The 16,852-nt window shown below is 39.3% G+C and overlaps 1 protein-coding gene across 1 annotated transcript in view; it reads left to right on the forward strand.

The window, feature by feature from the left end:
- The window catches only part of LOC122801873, a 226,390-nt gene that overhangs the window by 12,347 nt on the left and 197,191 nt on the right, over window positions 1-16,852 (forward strand). The window contains exons 2-3 of the mRNA XM_044071535.1: window positions 2,094-2,161; window positions 6,512-6,743. Coding sequence (XP_043927470.1) covers window positions 2,094-2,161; window positions 6,512-6,743 — 300 coding nt within the window. The remainder of the gene's footprint in view (window positions 1-2,093; window positions 2,162-6,511; window positions 6,744-16,852) is intronic.

A 16,852-nucleotide genomic window follows, 5' to 3' on the forward strand; every position in this document is an offset into this window, starting at 1 on the left:
AGCCATGAAGAGCAGAGATTTTTTGCTCCCTTGTAAATTTTGATTGTTTATAAAACATGAAATCCCCACAAAAGGGCATTTGAACGATACTGCAGCACTTGCAACAAAAAAAAAATGCCATAAAGCAGAAAAACTGACTACAGTAACCAGTCCACCACTGGCTGAAATATAATTCCCAGTTTAAATTTGCCATCTTAGAAAAAGTTAATATTGACCGGGGGGGGGGGGGACTGATTATTAGAACTAGAATTTAAATACCTTGTTTGGCAGCTAAGGTTAAATGCCATCCGCCCCACAGGTCTTAACAAGATGGTTTCTACTTCTTCAGTTCTTAAATTGTGGTCAGTACAATTGTAACATTTGTTTGCATACAAGTAAGTACATGTTTTTTATATTGCTTATTTATACATCATTTGTGTTGATTTACACAAATGAAATTAACTTGTAACTTTAACAGGATTGAACAGGTTTTTTTTTACATTTTTAGGTTATGGATCACATAAAATATATGTATTTTGAATGTTTTTTGTAAAATAATATTTACTTATTTACTGTGTGTTCTTGAACACAGTGTTTTTTTATTAAAGATTTAGAGGCTTTGATGCAAGACTGTTTCTTTAAGGGAAAGGTTTATAATAAACTATGATGGTTTCAGTTTAGATTTTGAAGACGTTCTGGTTCATGGAACAAAAGCGCTCAGTCTAATTCAATAAAGTGAAGATTTTTTACACAGTGCCTTTCAAAAGGTATTTTAGCCAGTGATGGAGTGGTTACTGTGAATTCAGTTTTTCTACTTTACGGCTTTATTTTTTGTTTTTAAAACTTGTAAATGGAGTATTTTGAACTTTTGGTGGCAATGTACTTGATCATCTTGAAAGTCTGTGTGACAGAATTGACCTGCTAATTGCATTATTGATAGAGATAGCAAATTAATGTTTTTCAGCCATGACAATCCTAACTGGAAGATGCATTATTAGGAAAAGAATTCAAGCAGCAGTGGTTTGAGAGAACTATAGGCATGAGGCATAATAAGTAGTGTGAAACAGAATAAAAAGATTTCGTAGTCTGGCTTTGTAAAGTAGTGCCATAACTTTCAATATTCTTGTGGTAAAAGATATTCTAGGATGTCAAAATGGATCCACTGTAGTAGGGTGATGGGTCTTAGAAAGAGCTGGTTTTATGAAACAAACTATAAAAAGACTGTCAGTTTTCCTGCTGATAGTATTTTAGGATGCATAAAGGATCATTGTGGATGGGTGGTAGAGCTTACAAAAGGCTAAGTAAGAATATTGGAATATCACTTTTTATCAAAATGTCAACTATTTTTTTTTTTTTTTTTTTTTTTTATAAAATGAGCCACATTAGATTAGAAAGCTTAGGCAGTAATGCTAAGCACCCATGTCCCATGAAAGGGTAGATTAATATATGAGCTTTAGTTGTTATCCCAAACTTTTATGAGCGTACATTTACTATTATTGAGAGAGATGATGTTAATAATTTAGCATTTCAGAACCTCACTTAAATAATTCTCTGTAATAGTATCAGCCTTTGGAAACCAGGTAGTATTCCTTGTTTGGCAGTAATATGCATATTTAGACAAGAGCAGAATTTGGTTGCTGTAGTGATGTTAAAAAAGCATACTGACCAATAGGTGGTCACATTTAATCTATGAGGAATATCACTGGGAACTGTACTCCTGACTAACTATAACCTGAGCTTTCTTATACATTTTCTTCTTATTCAGTTTGAATTCAAACTTAATAAGTAAAGTATTAGGTTATTTCTGGTATATGAAGGCTCGGTTGAGGTTGACACTTTTCAGATCCAAAAGTATCAACTAATAGTCCTAAGTCTATGGCCACAGTTACATAGTGACATTGGAACCCAACTATACTGATAAATCATTGTCTTTCCATGAGGAACTCCTAAATCACTATTGTGTTTTGTTTTGGCAGTGATATTCTCACAAATCATTTTTCAGGAATGTAATGAATATGATTGTATAAATTTCCAGATGTGTTTTCAGCCATGTTTTAGATACATTTGAAAGGAGCAAATTGTTTTATGATGCACAATTATTTTTTGATTTTTAGATATATATGTGGATGTCAAGAACTTTGTCAGCAAATGTAAGGAGTGTAAGCAGAAGAAAAAGTTTACCGTAAGTATCTAAGATTGTGTTGCAGCTATTTGTTTTTAGTTGTTACATTATTATTTGCTGGATAAAATTGCTGCCTTTTGTTTGTTGAAATTGTATGCTGTGACACGCCTCTCTCCTACATGCACAAGTCTTCTTTTATTGAATGATTGTTAACCATTGATTTAATTGAAAAAAAGATTTCCATTTCTGACTGCTTAACAGTTCCACCATGTTTTCCTGGTCCCCCACATTCTTTCTTGCATTTTTGCTGCACTCGCTTTCTGTTATTCTGACAGTTTGGGTGCTTGTTACCAATTCCCCAGTGTCAACAGGCTGCTATGAAGAAAGTCACATTCTGTTTTCTTGTCCTTTCACTTTGCAGGAGTACAAAGGTGTTTTTTTTTTTTTTCCAGATTTTGTTGCAAATACTTATGCTAAACTTGTTTTAAAATCTGAAGAAGCATTTACTCGCAAGGCAGAAGTGCTTACTTTGCTGCTTTATTGTTAATTACCACTACGTATTATTTTTATTCAGGTTTATACATTTTTGCTAGCTATGTGAGATGAAATGCTGCTTAGCTACTCTTCAGTAACATATGTTTATTAGAAGGAAGCCTGATCCATGGGTTACTTTGCCAGATTCCAGTAGTGCCAGCATTTTTTAGTGATTTTTTTTAACCTTCTATTATTTCAATTCTTTGGGTTGTTCATTTGTGCAGTAGATGACAGTTGTTTTGTCCCTTCTAGCACCAGAACTGAATTTTTTCATCTTTGAAGTGCTTTGCTATTGCTGAATTCTATTTTCTTCTCTTAACCTGCAAGGCACAAAATCAGCCATTCTTTTCCTTTGTTACTTCTACCCATCCTTACTTACCACAAAAGATTTACAACTACAGTCAGGCCATGCCCCTGCCTCAGGTCACTTTATTTACTCTTACTGACATTTTATAAATGTAAACTTCAAGTGCCAGGTACCTCTTGACTCAGCTTATCAAATTACTAACCTAAGCTCCGTTATGTCACTGTTGGTGACTTGGGTTTTATTTAATTGGACAAATGTTTTAACGCTCTGTTTTAACTTGCTGTTTGTTAATATTTAGCCTACTTTTCAGCTTGCCATGTTTGACTTTATGTGATTCATTCCTCTGGAGTGGTTCTACAATTGTTATATGTAGCTGTCTTCTGTGTAAGAGTTTTTTTTTTTTTTTTTTCCATTTTCATGTTTGTAGGGTTATGGGTGCCTACTAAGCTATAGATATGTGAGGATCTTAAGAAGACTTGCTCTGCTTTCTCATGGAATTAATTAGCTGTTATATTTTGCAGTATAACTATCCAAAGAGAGGGCGCGCACGTATGTGTTGGTAATTACATGTTTCCCCTATTCATGAAGGCCGTTGGTGCTAAACCAGGGATGAATTTGTGCTTAGCCTCCCATTTGTCCAAGTTAAATTTGAATAGAGTAAGAGAAGTACTCTGCTTTTATGTGGAGGGGAAGCTGGTTCCATAGACGTGGTATTCTCTGTGATACATGTACCTGTTCATCCTGTATGTTCTGTTAGGCTTGCAAAAAGATTGAGCTCCCTAGAGCAGTTGTTGGTGATACCACTAGACATCAGAATGTATAGTAGCTGTGGTTAAACAGGGTCTGTTAAAGTGCAATTCATCTGGCAGAGGTCACCTCTCTCTGTAGCCTGTATGATACCGAGAAGAGAGTTAAGGCTTTGAGATGGTGTATGCAGTTTTTATGATTTAGGCTTAATTAAGGAAGTATTGTTGTTATTCTAGCTGTGATAATTTGTCTGGACAAGTACATACTGAAGGGGGAATTGTACTCCACGATCTGGGTAATGAGTGCCTAGTCTAGAGGAACAATAAAATGCCTGGACACCCATACCTTTCACTAGAAGAGGTGGAATGAAAAAGGCCGTTTTTACAATAGTGGGTACTTGGCGATCAAAGGGCAATTCATTGTCAGTATTAAAAAATGAAAAACGAGAGCAGAGTACGGGACAGTGCAATAAAAAGAACCAAAAAGAGAAAATAAATGCATTGAACCTACAGGGCTAGAAACGTAGTTTATTATAAAAGTTGAACAGGTCAGGTAAGCGCTTTCATGACAGCAAGGATGCTTCATCAGACAATCATTCCAGGCCAAGTACATCATTAAATATTCGTTAGGCAGTCACCTGACAATTTAATGTAATTAGATAAAAAAATCCCTTAAGTAGGAAGTGCAGAATGCATACAATACAATAACATATTTCATCATAAAAGCATTCATAAAAAAACTTATAGAAAAAACTTTGTATTTTAATATTTTCTTGATAGTTCTTTATAATCTGTCATTATTATTTATTATTAAAAGCCAGAAAAAATTAATTATTTCTTATGTCTTAGAGGATGCGCCTTCAAGAAAGGTTTAACAGAAGAAGCATTATTTAATCCTGGAAATTTCTCAGCATTGAGCAGAAGAATCAATTTCTGCTCAGCTTTTCTGTACGATTTTCCAGGTCCCCCCTCTAATATCTGTGTCTGTAACCTGTAGTATAAGAAACTTAAAGGTGTGTGTGGTATCATTTTGTAAAACATGCATTGTTCTCTTTCTTGTTTTTAATGTCCCTAAATGTGTTCAAGCACTCTTATCTTTGTCTTGCCAATGTAGTAGGCATGGTATTTTTATGAATGCTTTTGTGATGAAATATGTTATTGTATTGTATTAATTCTGCACTTCATATTTAAGGGATTTTTTTATCTAATTATGTTTATTGTCAGGTGACTGCCTAACGAATATTTAATGATGTACTTGGCCTGGAATGATTGTCTGATGAAGCAACTTTGCTGTCGTGAAAGCGCTTACCTGAGCTGTTCAACTTTTATAATAAACTACGTTTCTAGCCCTGTAGGTTCAGTGCATTTATTTTCTCTCATTGTCAGTGTTATAGGTTTTCATATCTGTATCTACAGGAGGAGTTTTCGGGGGGGGGTGCTGTCAATGTGGAGGTTACAAGGGAGTTATGCTTGCAGAAGGGTACAGTTATACATTTCTTGGCATTTAGTTTCAGTTTTTGTTTGGGTACCAACTATTTGTTTGGATCGGGCCCTGTTGTAGGATCATGCTGTCCTCTGGAGAAATTAAACGTGAAATGATAAAATAAAGATGTAACTTTGACTTTGAGTAACTATGTTTTACTTTTATTATATATTTATGTGTTGTGTTTTATTAGCATATGTTGTCACATACTGTATATTTGTGTGTTTATTGACTGGCTTACTATTTAAAAATGGAATGTGTGTACTGAGTTTTTATGCATTGAAAAAGAGCTTGTGTCTCAAAAGCTTTGCTGTGATTGTCTACCACTAAAGTGTATGAACGTTAAGCAGTGGTCTTCGTTTTGAGAATTTAAACTTGGTGGTCCACAGTCCCTTACCACTTGCTTTGATCTCCTGAGGAGTAAATGCCAAAGAAAGGTGACCCAAGGACTGAACCATGGGGCACTCCACTAGTAACAAATCCTTTGGAGGAGGTAAAGTCACCCACCCTTACTTCTTGTTTTTATGTTTGTGAACCAATTCATTATCTAGAGAGTTACATATGGTTTAACATTTATCTGGGAGAGTTTATCTATGATGCTTGAGTTTGGGATTGTGTTGAATGTCTTTGCAAAGTCCATATAGGCAGTGTGCACTGATTTGCCCTTATCCATTACTTCATTGACTTTTTTTAAAGAAGTCAGCCAGGTTAAGTAGGGACCTGCCCAAGATGAATTAAAACTGGGTTGGGTTGAGAGTCTGTAAGTCACTTACATCCCTATCTGTTAGTTCCATGGGGTGGGGGTGGCAGAATAGAGCTGTCTCGTGTTGGTAAGTACCAAGTCCATGATGTAGAGTAACCGTTCTTGGGAGTTTGTATTTATGAAATCTAGAAATATCTAAGCACACGTATGAGTATGTGTAACTCTCCCATTTGATGGTGGAGTAGTTGAAGTCTTCTAGGAGAATGATGTTTAGCTTAGTAAATAGGGACGCCATACTGGCTAGATAGGAGGTAATGCCAATGGAAGCATAGAGGAAGTCCTGTAGCTGGCTATGATGTGAAAATTGTAGATAATGGCACAGCAGGAAGAAATTAAAATTATGAATGAAATCACTGAAAACTGTTCTTTAGGCTGTCAGGCACCCAGGGCAAGTAGGATACGACTACTTTTTTTATGCATTTATTTACTTGTTTATTTATTTATTTGTCTGTCTTTTCAGGATCATTTAAAAAAAATTTGTCGAGGTCCTTGGAGATGCTTTCATTCTACTGTCTTTCACATTTACCATATTTTGGAGTTTTAAAGTGGTAATTGTAGTGTTTTCTTTTTGTTATAGACTTTGAAACAGAACCTTGTTTCAGGAAAACTGGATTCCAATGAGGCAGATGTTTTAGCTAAGTTGAATTGTCAACGTGCTTCTGGTACTTTTTGTGATGTTTTATTGCGTCTAGATGGAGGATCCTATCCAGCCCATAAAGCAGTTCTTGCAGCTGTCAGTGACTTTTTCCTGGAACGTTTCACTGAAATGGGTCAAGGGTTGACAGAAAAGGTAGTTCTAGATTTAAAAGGTGAGTAAGTTGACAACTGTCTTGTGAACATTGTTGATTTTAATTAGATTTTTATCTAGAGTACAGTTTAACAGAAGTGGGTGAAAGTTCTTTAACAGAACTTAAATTAAAGTGAAAGCCACGTAACAGAACCTAGTATGTTTACTTCCCTTTTTAGACATTCATTGCATGTTGTTCGTTCAGTGTTTGTTTTGCCATTGTAGCTGTAAAAATGCTGTTTTCCAGAAGCTAATATATGCCAAAGCAACTCCTGCATATTTGACTGAGTTAAGGAGAATGGCACATAATTATGAATTTTGGCAGTATAGTGATGCATTAATCAGCGATAGAATAGTTTGTATAAAAAAGCAATCCTAAAAGAGGCACGCTGTTGAGCTAATCATGATTGACACTAGAAAAAGCCATTGGTGTCAATGAATTATCAGGTATTTAGTTATATTCCTTAACTGAAGACTAGGAGGTATGTAAAATCAGCATTTTCAATGATTATAAAGGGGAACCAAGGTCTAAAAAGTAGAAAATAAAAGTTAAAATAGAAAGGCAGTGTAGTCTCCAAAGTAGCATCTTGTAGTAAACAACCACCAAAGAAGTGTTGCATCTGTACAAGGTATGGCTGCTGGCAAGAAAAGCAGGCATTTTTAAGACAAAAACTTTTACAGAATATGTGGAGTTGTTGACCATTGTACAAGCATTACAGTAGCAGATGTTCTGGGGAATCTTTGTCTCCATATATTGATTTAGAGACAAAAATGCTGAGAGCCCAGCAGAAATGCAGTTTTAGAAGTGTGCAGTCAGTCTGCAGAGACCTTCTGTGTGAAACAGAACTGTGTAAAATTCTTACAAAACTGAGAAAAAATGGCTGAAGAATTTGTAGAAAGTCTAGGCTGAACTACTGGACCAGTGGCAAATCTGTTGTTTTTAAGCCTGATGTTGGAGCATATAAAGCCTGACTTTCACTTGGCTTATAGTTTAAAGCCAAATTTCCAAATGTAATTTACTTGTATACAGTTACCATATTCTGGGCATAAATGAAAGCCTCTAGGTCAAATTTGGTTGAATTGTGTCCATATAAGTAAAGCGCTTGTGTATCTTTTTCAAATAGTAGCTGTGCAGCCTCAGTTAAACCAATGTAATTTATTTGACAGAGATGTAATATTATGAGAAATTAGGCTGCACATCTGGAAAAATGTGACTAATGAATGACTAAAAATGAAGTCTGCATTCAGTGTGAGCAGAAATCAATAAATAAAGAAGTGAGAAAGAAGTCACACAAGCAGTTAATTGAGAAGGTGGGAGAGGACAGTTTGTATGTTTTTAGAGGCAACCATCATATGTGATTTAACTATGCATTTGTGTTTAAGCAGTGGCAGGCTAAGAATTGGATAGTAAAGTAACTAAACTGAATAAAATACAGAATGTTCACATATTCACATAAATTGCTCATGAAAAAAATGCCAGTAGAAAAAATATTGCATTTTAACCACATCATTGTAGATTTTTAAATGGAAAATGCAGAATATGAAGAGTAGGGCAGATGTAATAGAAAATTACTGTGATCTCTTTGAAAGTGTAGGATGCTTGCAAATCGTAATTGTCATTCAGTATTACCATAAGCAGATGCACAAGTGATATGTATGCCTCCCAGAGTGTGCAGCTTCTGAGAGAAAAAATTAGGGAGAAAGTTAAACTTGTGTGCCTGTTGGGAGTGATAGTTATAGACTGATCCTTCAGAATGTGTTAATGACAAGGTGACTTTTGGCAAGCAAAAAAAAAAACAAGTTTGACCTTATGAAATGGTTTCTAAGAGAACACCACACATTACACACAGTTCTCAGTGCTGGAAGTTAACACAATTTTTTTTTGGCAAATTCAGTTAGAAGAAGCAAACTCTAAGCTGTATACCTTTAGTACACTGTTAGGCAGTTATAACAATTTCCTACCCAGTATCTATCTTAATAAATTGATCCATTAAAGAATCCTATGTTCTCCTTCTTTGGAAAAAAATGCTACATTTTATTAACTTTACAGCTCTATTGGTACTCCGTCATTTTTATCTAAATACTTGTAGAATGTGTACATTCCTAGCCTACCAATTACATCACCCAAAATGCCTTTTTTCTCCATCTCAGAATGGCTTTTGCTCCCACCACAGCACCACCACTGTCCTAAATTTCATTAACACAGTTAACATACATAGGAATAAAGGTAAGTTTGCCATCTGGCTTTCCCTAATATGTCCAAAGCCTTTGACACCATCTCTCACCACATTGCTCTATAAAAACTCTCTAACCCAGGACTCATTAACTCCTCCTTGGTCTTTTCCTGTAAGAATTGAAGGGACTGTATGATACTGTAAATACTGAAAATAACTGGAAGAAATGTCTTTTTATTACCTAGAACTGTGCTGAAATAGTGCCAGTCTCGCCTTTATTTTCCAATTCTTGGTTTATTATGTAGTTGCCGAATACAGTGGAGATAGAAGTTAACAATATCCGAATCAAGTCTTACCGTCTCCAATAACAGTGCTGATAAACTGAAATAGACTGAATTATAATGTCCGTAGCTCCTGCACTCATTATGCTGTCCCTGAATTCTGTACTCAGAATGTCAAGTCTCATTATTTCCAATAACAATGCTGATAAACTGAAATAGACTGAATTATATTGTCCGTAGCTTCTTCTCATTTTACTGTCCATAAATTCTGTACTTAGAATTATTGCTTCTGTATTCAATCTAGAGAATCTGTAACTTCTGAGGACTGCACTGCTATGACTAACGTATGGACTTAGTACCTCCTAAATAATAATAAAACCTTAATAATAAAACCTTGCAAATTTCCTACAAGTTCTATGTGCCTCTTTAACCTTGGTTCCCAAGTCATAAGATCTGTTTGTACTCTATGTACTGAACATTCTACATTTCATTCTTATCTGAAGGTTATTTCTCTGAACTCATTTGTATCCTTCAATAATGCATTCCTTTTTTATTGAAACTGCATGTAAAATGTAAACTGAAGTTGTACCTCTACTATAATACGGCTGCATTCTAGGCATGTGCAAAGAGAATACTGTATTTATGTTTAACAAACTACATTTAAGTGAGATCTGATCTTGCAGTCCATATCTAGCAGTGTAAGAGACCCCGAGCTGCTAAGTGGCCAAACAAATTCCTCTATTATCCACTGGCTTTCCTCAAGACTGTGTCCTAGGCCCAGTACTGCTTAATGTCTTCATCAATGACATTTCTACAGCCAGTAAACCACCCTCTGTAGTCTAGTATGATGATGATTCCACTCTTATCTGCTGGGCCCAAAACCTTGGTATCCTACACTCTCCCAGGAATCCTTCGCCTCATTAGAGGCATGGCTCACTGGCTCATAATTATTTCTCAGTCCCAATAAAACTAAACTCATTCCCTAACAACTCGCATCCCCAAAAAATTCCTTCAGTATAATTTCCTGAAATACCAAAATTGAACTTGTTCCACATACAAAACTACTAGGTGGTTATTTTTATGTGGTAATCAAATTTCATATTTTTTTTTATTCAACGCATAGTGAAAAAAAAAACAAAAGCTAATTTGTCTTTACAGGACCAAACACTACTTCAAGAAAGCATTTAGCCTCTGCTCTTTTTCTTCCCACTGTCCTCTCCTCTGCTCCATTATTAAACAGTATGCAATCGCCTCACAGTAAGACGTTGTCCTGTTCGATTCTCAGCTAAAGCGTCTTCTGTGTGGAGACATGCGTGAATGGTCGTACCTTTGTTGAAGGTTGTGCGTCAGGCCTGACAAGTCGGTACGTAAAAATCTACTGCCAATCATTAGCGGACCGGAGTTCCACTGTGGCGACCCCTAACCGGGAAAAGCCGAAAGATACAACAACAACATGCAAGCTACCCTGCTGTCAAAAATAGAACAATATTACAACAAGGTAGCATAACTTTGCAGCTAAGCCAACTCCGTAGGACTTGCCACTGTCTGGCTGTTAATGAGATGGACAGGTTAGAATTGTCTCACTGTCTGGCTCCTAATTTCTCATCCAGCAGTATCCTCCCTTTAGGTACTTGCTCTCTACAGAAACTCTTACTACTCTTTTCAAAATGTAACACTTCTGTGGTGATTCTCTATGCTCCAACTACTTCGATGTAAGAACTGTATCTGAAGAAGACTGAAGACACAAGTCCCACTCTTTTTATAGTAATCAGAACAGTATTAACACTGTTGATAAATTTGGTTTTGTGCAGGGACCCTCCAATTTAGATGGGATACAAACTGTTGAGGTAAATGATTGTCCTGATAACCAAAGGCCTAGTCACATTTTAGACCCTTTGGATTACCCCCCCTCCCCAGAGGTCCAAAAGACTTGCAATGAAGACGAATTCTTATCAATGTTCTTGGAACCAACCCCCAGTTTTTCCCGATTGGGTTGTACTTCCAAACCCCCACTGTAGACAACAGGGCAGGGGGAGGGGAAAACAAGTAAAAAACATAGGTGATGCTCATAATGGAATAACATCTGATTATGGAGGTGTTCTATTAACATTTGATAATTTTAAGATTTTTAACTACAGTTCTATTCAGATTTAATGTTGACCATTTTATTCTTTTAAAAAAAAAGTTTTACTTTTACTCCTAGTCAAAGGGCAAATCTACTGGATCTTCTCCTACAACTTAAGATTTTTATAAGAAAGTTAAACTATTAGGAATTTAAACCCTAAGGAAAAACATTTTGATTCACTTATCAGTAACAGGAGCATTATCAGGTTTTATAACCCTAAGGGTGGTGGACTGGTTTTGTTTGACACTGTTGACTATTTGGGATGTATGTATGATATTTTACACAAAGGTGAGACCTACTGGACAGTATCACGGAACAAGATCAATATTGCTCATTGAAAATAGACTTGTACTAACTTATAGTAAACAGTCTTCTAAAAATAACTTGTAGTAAACAGTCTTCTAAAAATAACAAATTCAACGTATGATTTTTTTTTTTGCCTGACAAAACACCGTTTATGCTTTCCATATATGGTATTCCAAAGGTACACAAAGATCTCAAAACCCCACCTTGTAGACCCATTGTATCATCTCAGGGTTCTAAAAGAGAGTATTTTATCGACAGGCTTTTAAAACCTTGTGTTAATCAATTCAAACATATTTTGAAAGATTCATAGGATTTCCTTGAAAGATTCATAGGATTTCCTTGATTGTATTACACCTGAACTATGGGACCAAGATTTGTTTTTCCTTACCATAGACGTGGTGGATTTATTTCCCTATATTCCCAAGGAGCAAAGGTTAGACTTGTTTTATGAAGCTTTAATCAAGTTTCCCCACCTGGACAGTTGTTAGGTTTCCTTATTGGGAAATTTAATGGATTTAATTTTGTCCAACAATTTTTTTTTTTTTTAAGGAGAGACTAACAAGTTAAGGGGGTGCTATGGGAGAATCCTGCACACTGTGTTATGTGAATTTGGTCATGTGGTCCTGAGAAACCAATTACATTTTTTTCTTCTAGATTTTATTAATTTTTGTAAGGTATGTCTAAGGTTTTTGGAAAACATAGTTATGCTTTGGAATGGTTCTGAAGAAGTTCTACATGAACTTGTGTACTATATCAATGGCTTTTGCTTATTGTAACCATATTAGTTATTTAGACGCAACTATCATTAAAGATCAGGAAACTTTTGAATTAGTTATTTATAGAAAGCCAACTTTTTCCAATGCATACCTTCACTTTGATAGTTTCCATCCTGTGCACTACAAAAGGAATTTGGTGAAGGGCAAATTTTTTGCCAGGCTGTATTCTACAAAAGATAGATAAAAGAAGCTGATTTTTTGGAAAACTTACTTTTAGAGAGAGGCTACTCTCACCCTTTTATTAGACCCATAAAGACAGAGAACTTAAATGGGTGAGGAATGAAATAATGCCCATTTTAGGATGAGCTTTAACCACTAGGAATGATAATACACCTACTGCCACTTCTGGTTATGAAAGAGGTTGTATTATTCTTTACAGTATAGGTATGCACAAGGTTACAGTTGCAAAAAAATTGGTTGTTTTTTGGGGTGAAAAATGAATTGTACAACTTCTTATTAGGAGGTTCCCCTCATTTTGTATACAAGACTTTATTTAATTTTAAAAAGACATTAGAACAGTCAGGAAAAAAAGTATTAATTCCAGCAAGAAAGGTACACAAAGGTGTGGTATGTGTCGTCAGTGTAAATATATCTGGGAGGACCATGAGATACAGTTAAAAGACCAGGGCAAACAAACGTTGGTTTTGCAGTATGGAAATTGTAATAGCAGTGGTTTAGTTTACTTTGCAAAATATAACTGTTGCACTGCGCTGTATATGGGCAAAATGGAGAGAATTAAAATAAAAGCACACATTTACGAGCATTTTTATGGTACTGAGTGTCACAATATCAACAATGTACTATATAAGCACTTTTAGTTTGGAATACTAGATATTGTTACTTGTAATCCCGGGGGGGGGGTAGGAAAGAAAATTGAGTACAAAGAATTATATTGGCAATTAAAACTGAATGCCACCCCCCCCCAGGTATAAATGACAATTTATCTATTGTTGCAGTTTTAAAATCGAGAGCAGGTAAGTTATGATTAGGTCACAGTGTAGAGATTTTTACCCTTTGTATTCATTTTTGCATTTTTGACCTTCTCAGTTGCATTAATATTTTACATATGTACGTTTATGTTTAAGGATCCTTGTGTGTGTGTGTGTGTGTGTGTGTGTGTGTGTGTGTGTGTGTGTGTGTGTGTGTGTGTGTGTGTGTGTGTGTGTGTGTGTGTGTATGTGTGTATATATATATATATATATATATATATATATATATATATATATATATATATATATACATATATATATATATAATTTATTTATATATATGTGTGTGTAATATATATATTTCTTGATATGATTTTATTATATCACATTGGTTAACAAAACATTTGATCTGAAGTAGGAGATTCATTTGTCTGCAACCTGTGGGTTATGGATCCGATATCGGATCCGAACCGGCATGGTTTACCAGCTATGGATCCGAGCTCTCAGCTCCTCCCCTCACCCATAATGCCCTGCTCTCCCTACATGACCTCAGATCTAGTTTGCCGCGCTGGTGACCAGATTAGTGTTCTCGAGCTCTTCAGCTAAGTGGTGTTTTTTCAAGTTTTACAGTGTTAAAAGTTAGATTTTTTTGTGAAAGTTGAGTGAATGTTTAGGATCCTCTTTTGATATTGATAATTGTTTAGTGATTTAAACTTGTTTTTACTTAGTTTCCCTCCCCTCGCTGGTAGCGTAGTGTGTGTTTGGGCCTGTTGTGTGTGTTTGGTTACTTTTACTTTTCTCTTTTAGTTTAAGTAACTCTTTTAGCTTTTAGGATGTCTGAGCAGCCTAAAGCTATTTTCTCTAAGTGCTCCGAGTGTGGCCATAAGCTTTCCCCTGCTGATGGCCACACTCGGTGCGTGCGATGCCTTGGGGTTGAACACCTCACATCTGGGTGTTCCATTTGTGCAGGGTTCAACCCCAGGGCATTGAAGGAGCGGAGGTCTAAGCTTGTCCTGGCGGGACTTTTGCCCCCCAGACTCGGCTCCGGCCTTCGCTCCTTCGGGGGGAGACGTTTCGACGGTTCCCTCCTCCCCGGCTCCCCCTCCTCCTGGGACTCAACCTCCCTGTAGTGGTTCGGAGGAGAGGGAAGCTAGAAAGAGGGACCGGAGGGAGAAGCACCATAAGCGGCGGGCCGAGACCTCTGTTTCGGCCCCGCCTGTTAAGCGGGCTTCTCCTCCGGCCTCCTTGTCTGCTGGTTCTCCCCCTCCTCGGCTCCGGTCACCCGTGTGTTTTTCACCGGGACCTGAGGAGGAGGAGACCCGATCTCCGTCGAGGCTATCCAGGAGGCAGTTAAGGCCTACCTCGGTAGCCTCGTCGAGATCAACCTACAGCTTGTCAGATGCTGATCTGGACCGGATGATGAGAAGGTTCATCCAGGCCCAGATGCAGATGGGAGTGCTCTTGCCTCCCCCCCCCCTCTGGGGGGGAGCTCGACCCCTTTCTTTAAGCCAATTGCTCCTTCTCCGACCCGCTACCCGGGTTCGGAGCCGTTGGAGCCGAGCAGCTTCGGAGCCGGGGGTGGGTCGGCGCCGATAGTACTTGGTACTTCGGATCCGACCCTGCCCTCGAGTGCTTCGGATCTGACCTCTCGGAGCCTGGATCCGAGCTTCGGATCCGGGGGGATCAGTGCTCCTTCGGCGCCGTCTGTGTCGGAGCGCACTGTTCCTTCGGATCCGAGCGCTTCGGCGCCGGCTCCGATCCACTCCTCGGATTCGAGGGGGGGCCGATTGTCGGATTCTTTGATCGAGGTCGGCTCCCCTTCGGCTTTTGATGTAGTGGAGAGGGCCCTGTTGAGGGTCTCCAGACCCCCGGCACTTGCTTCGGCTCCGTCCCGCGCTCCATCTGCACTGGGTCAGGCTTCCACCATCCGGCCCTTGGGACAGCCCGCTCCTTTGCCCCAAGCTGTTCCCTTGGAACAGGTCACTGTTTGCGAAGAGTCCTCTGACAGCCCCCCGGAGGATGTTCCCCGCAAACATTCGTGCAAAAGGAGGCACATTGACTCCCCCGAGTCTCTCACAGAAGACACGGACTTGGAGGAAGGGGAAGGCTCCCCAAGATCACCCCCTGAGGATGTCTCATTTGGAGACATCATGGAAATGCTCTGCATAAGGGGGGGGTGGTCTGCCCCCAAGTCTTCCTCGGACGAGTCCGTGTTCTTGGAGGCATTTGAAGCGGGCCCGTCTACCTCTTGGGTGTCCCCTCCTGCCGACCCCCTGGTGGACCTCATTACCACCAGGGCGTGGAAGGAACCGGACACCATGGAGCCAATCCCAAAAAGGCCCGACCGTATTCTCAGTCCCCCGGCTGACCGTGCCCATTGGAGTAAGGGGCCTCCGGTAGATGCCATGTTGACGGCGGCTGCCACCAAGAGGGAACTGGCTCAGGAGAGTCCCTCAGTCCATCCCCCGAGCAAGGAGTCTCGGATGATGGACTGCTTGGGGAAGCAGATGTTTAGTTCAGCGACCTTCTCAGTGAGGGCACTGAACTACCTGGCACGTGATCAGGATGCAGCGCGATCTTATAAAAGAATACGCTGCATCCCCCCCAGAGTCCATGTCGGAGGAGGACAAAGTGCTGCACTCCACCCGCATGGCCACTCTCAGGTCAGTCACTAATACCTCTATGCGGCTACTGTCCCATGCTACGGAAGGTGCTGCTAGAGCCGCAGGGGCAGGCCTAGTTACCAGACGTCAGGCCTGGCTCCGTCATTGCGATTTCTCGGAGCCCTTCAAGGCGTCATTTGCGAACGCCCCTTTCGATGGTTCTGCCCTCTTTGGCAAGACTGTTCGTGACACTTTGACCCAGAGCGAGAAGGACGGAATCTGCTTCTCTGTACCCCAGAGGCCCTATTCTAGGAACCAAAAGGGTCAGAAGAAGATGTGGTTCCGGAAGTCGCAGCAATCCCAGCCTGCTCCGGGCAACCAGTCCTTCCGTGGCAGAGGAGGACAAGGAGGATGCCGCCCTAGAGGCAGAGGGGCTCCCAGGAACTTCGGGTCCAGAGAACCCTTCTCTGAACGGCCCGCGCAGCAGCCCTGAAGGGTTGCCCGGCTGCTCCACTCTGGAGGCAGTCGGGGGACGTTTTTCGGAGCACCTAGCGGCATGGGAGTCCTTAACATCAGACCGCTGGGTCCTCCAGATCATATCCAGAGGATACTGTATTCCTTTTCGTCATTTGCCAAAATTGAAGTCCCTCCCCAACGTTCCACCCAGTCAGTGGGAGGCCGCTTTGGCAGAAATTGGCCATCTGCTAAAGAAAAGAGCCATCCAGCCCGTCCCCCCAAACCAGATCGGATCAGGGTTCTACTCCAGGTTCTTTTTAGTGCCAAAAAAGACGGGGGATCCAAGACCAATTTTAGACCTTTCTCTCTTGAACCTGGCTGTTCCTAAAGAGAAATTCCGAATGGTTACGTTGCAGTCTATTCTCCCCCTTCTGGGAGAAAACCACTGGATGTGCTCCATAGACCTCAAGGATGCGTACTA

This window comes from Protopterus annectens, chromosome 5.part0 (assembly GCF_019279795.1).
Source record: "Protopterus annectens isolate FY-2018-M chromosome 5.part0, PAN1.0, whole genome shotgun sequence".
Taxonomy (NCBI): Eukaryota; Metazoa; Chordata; order Ceratodontiformes; family Protopteridae; genus Protopterus; species Protopterus annectens.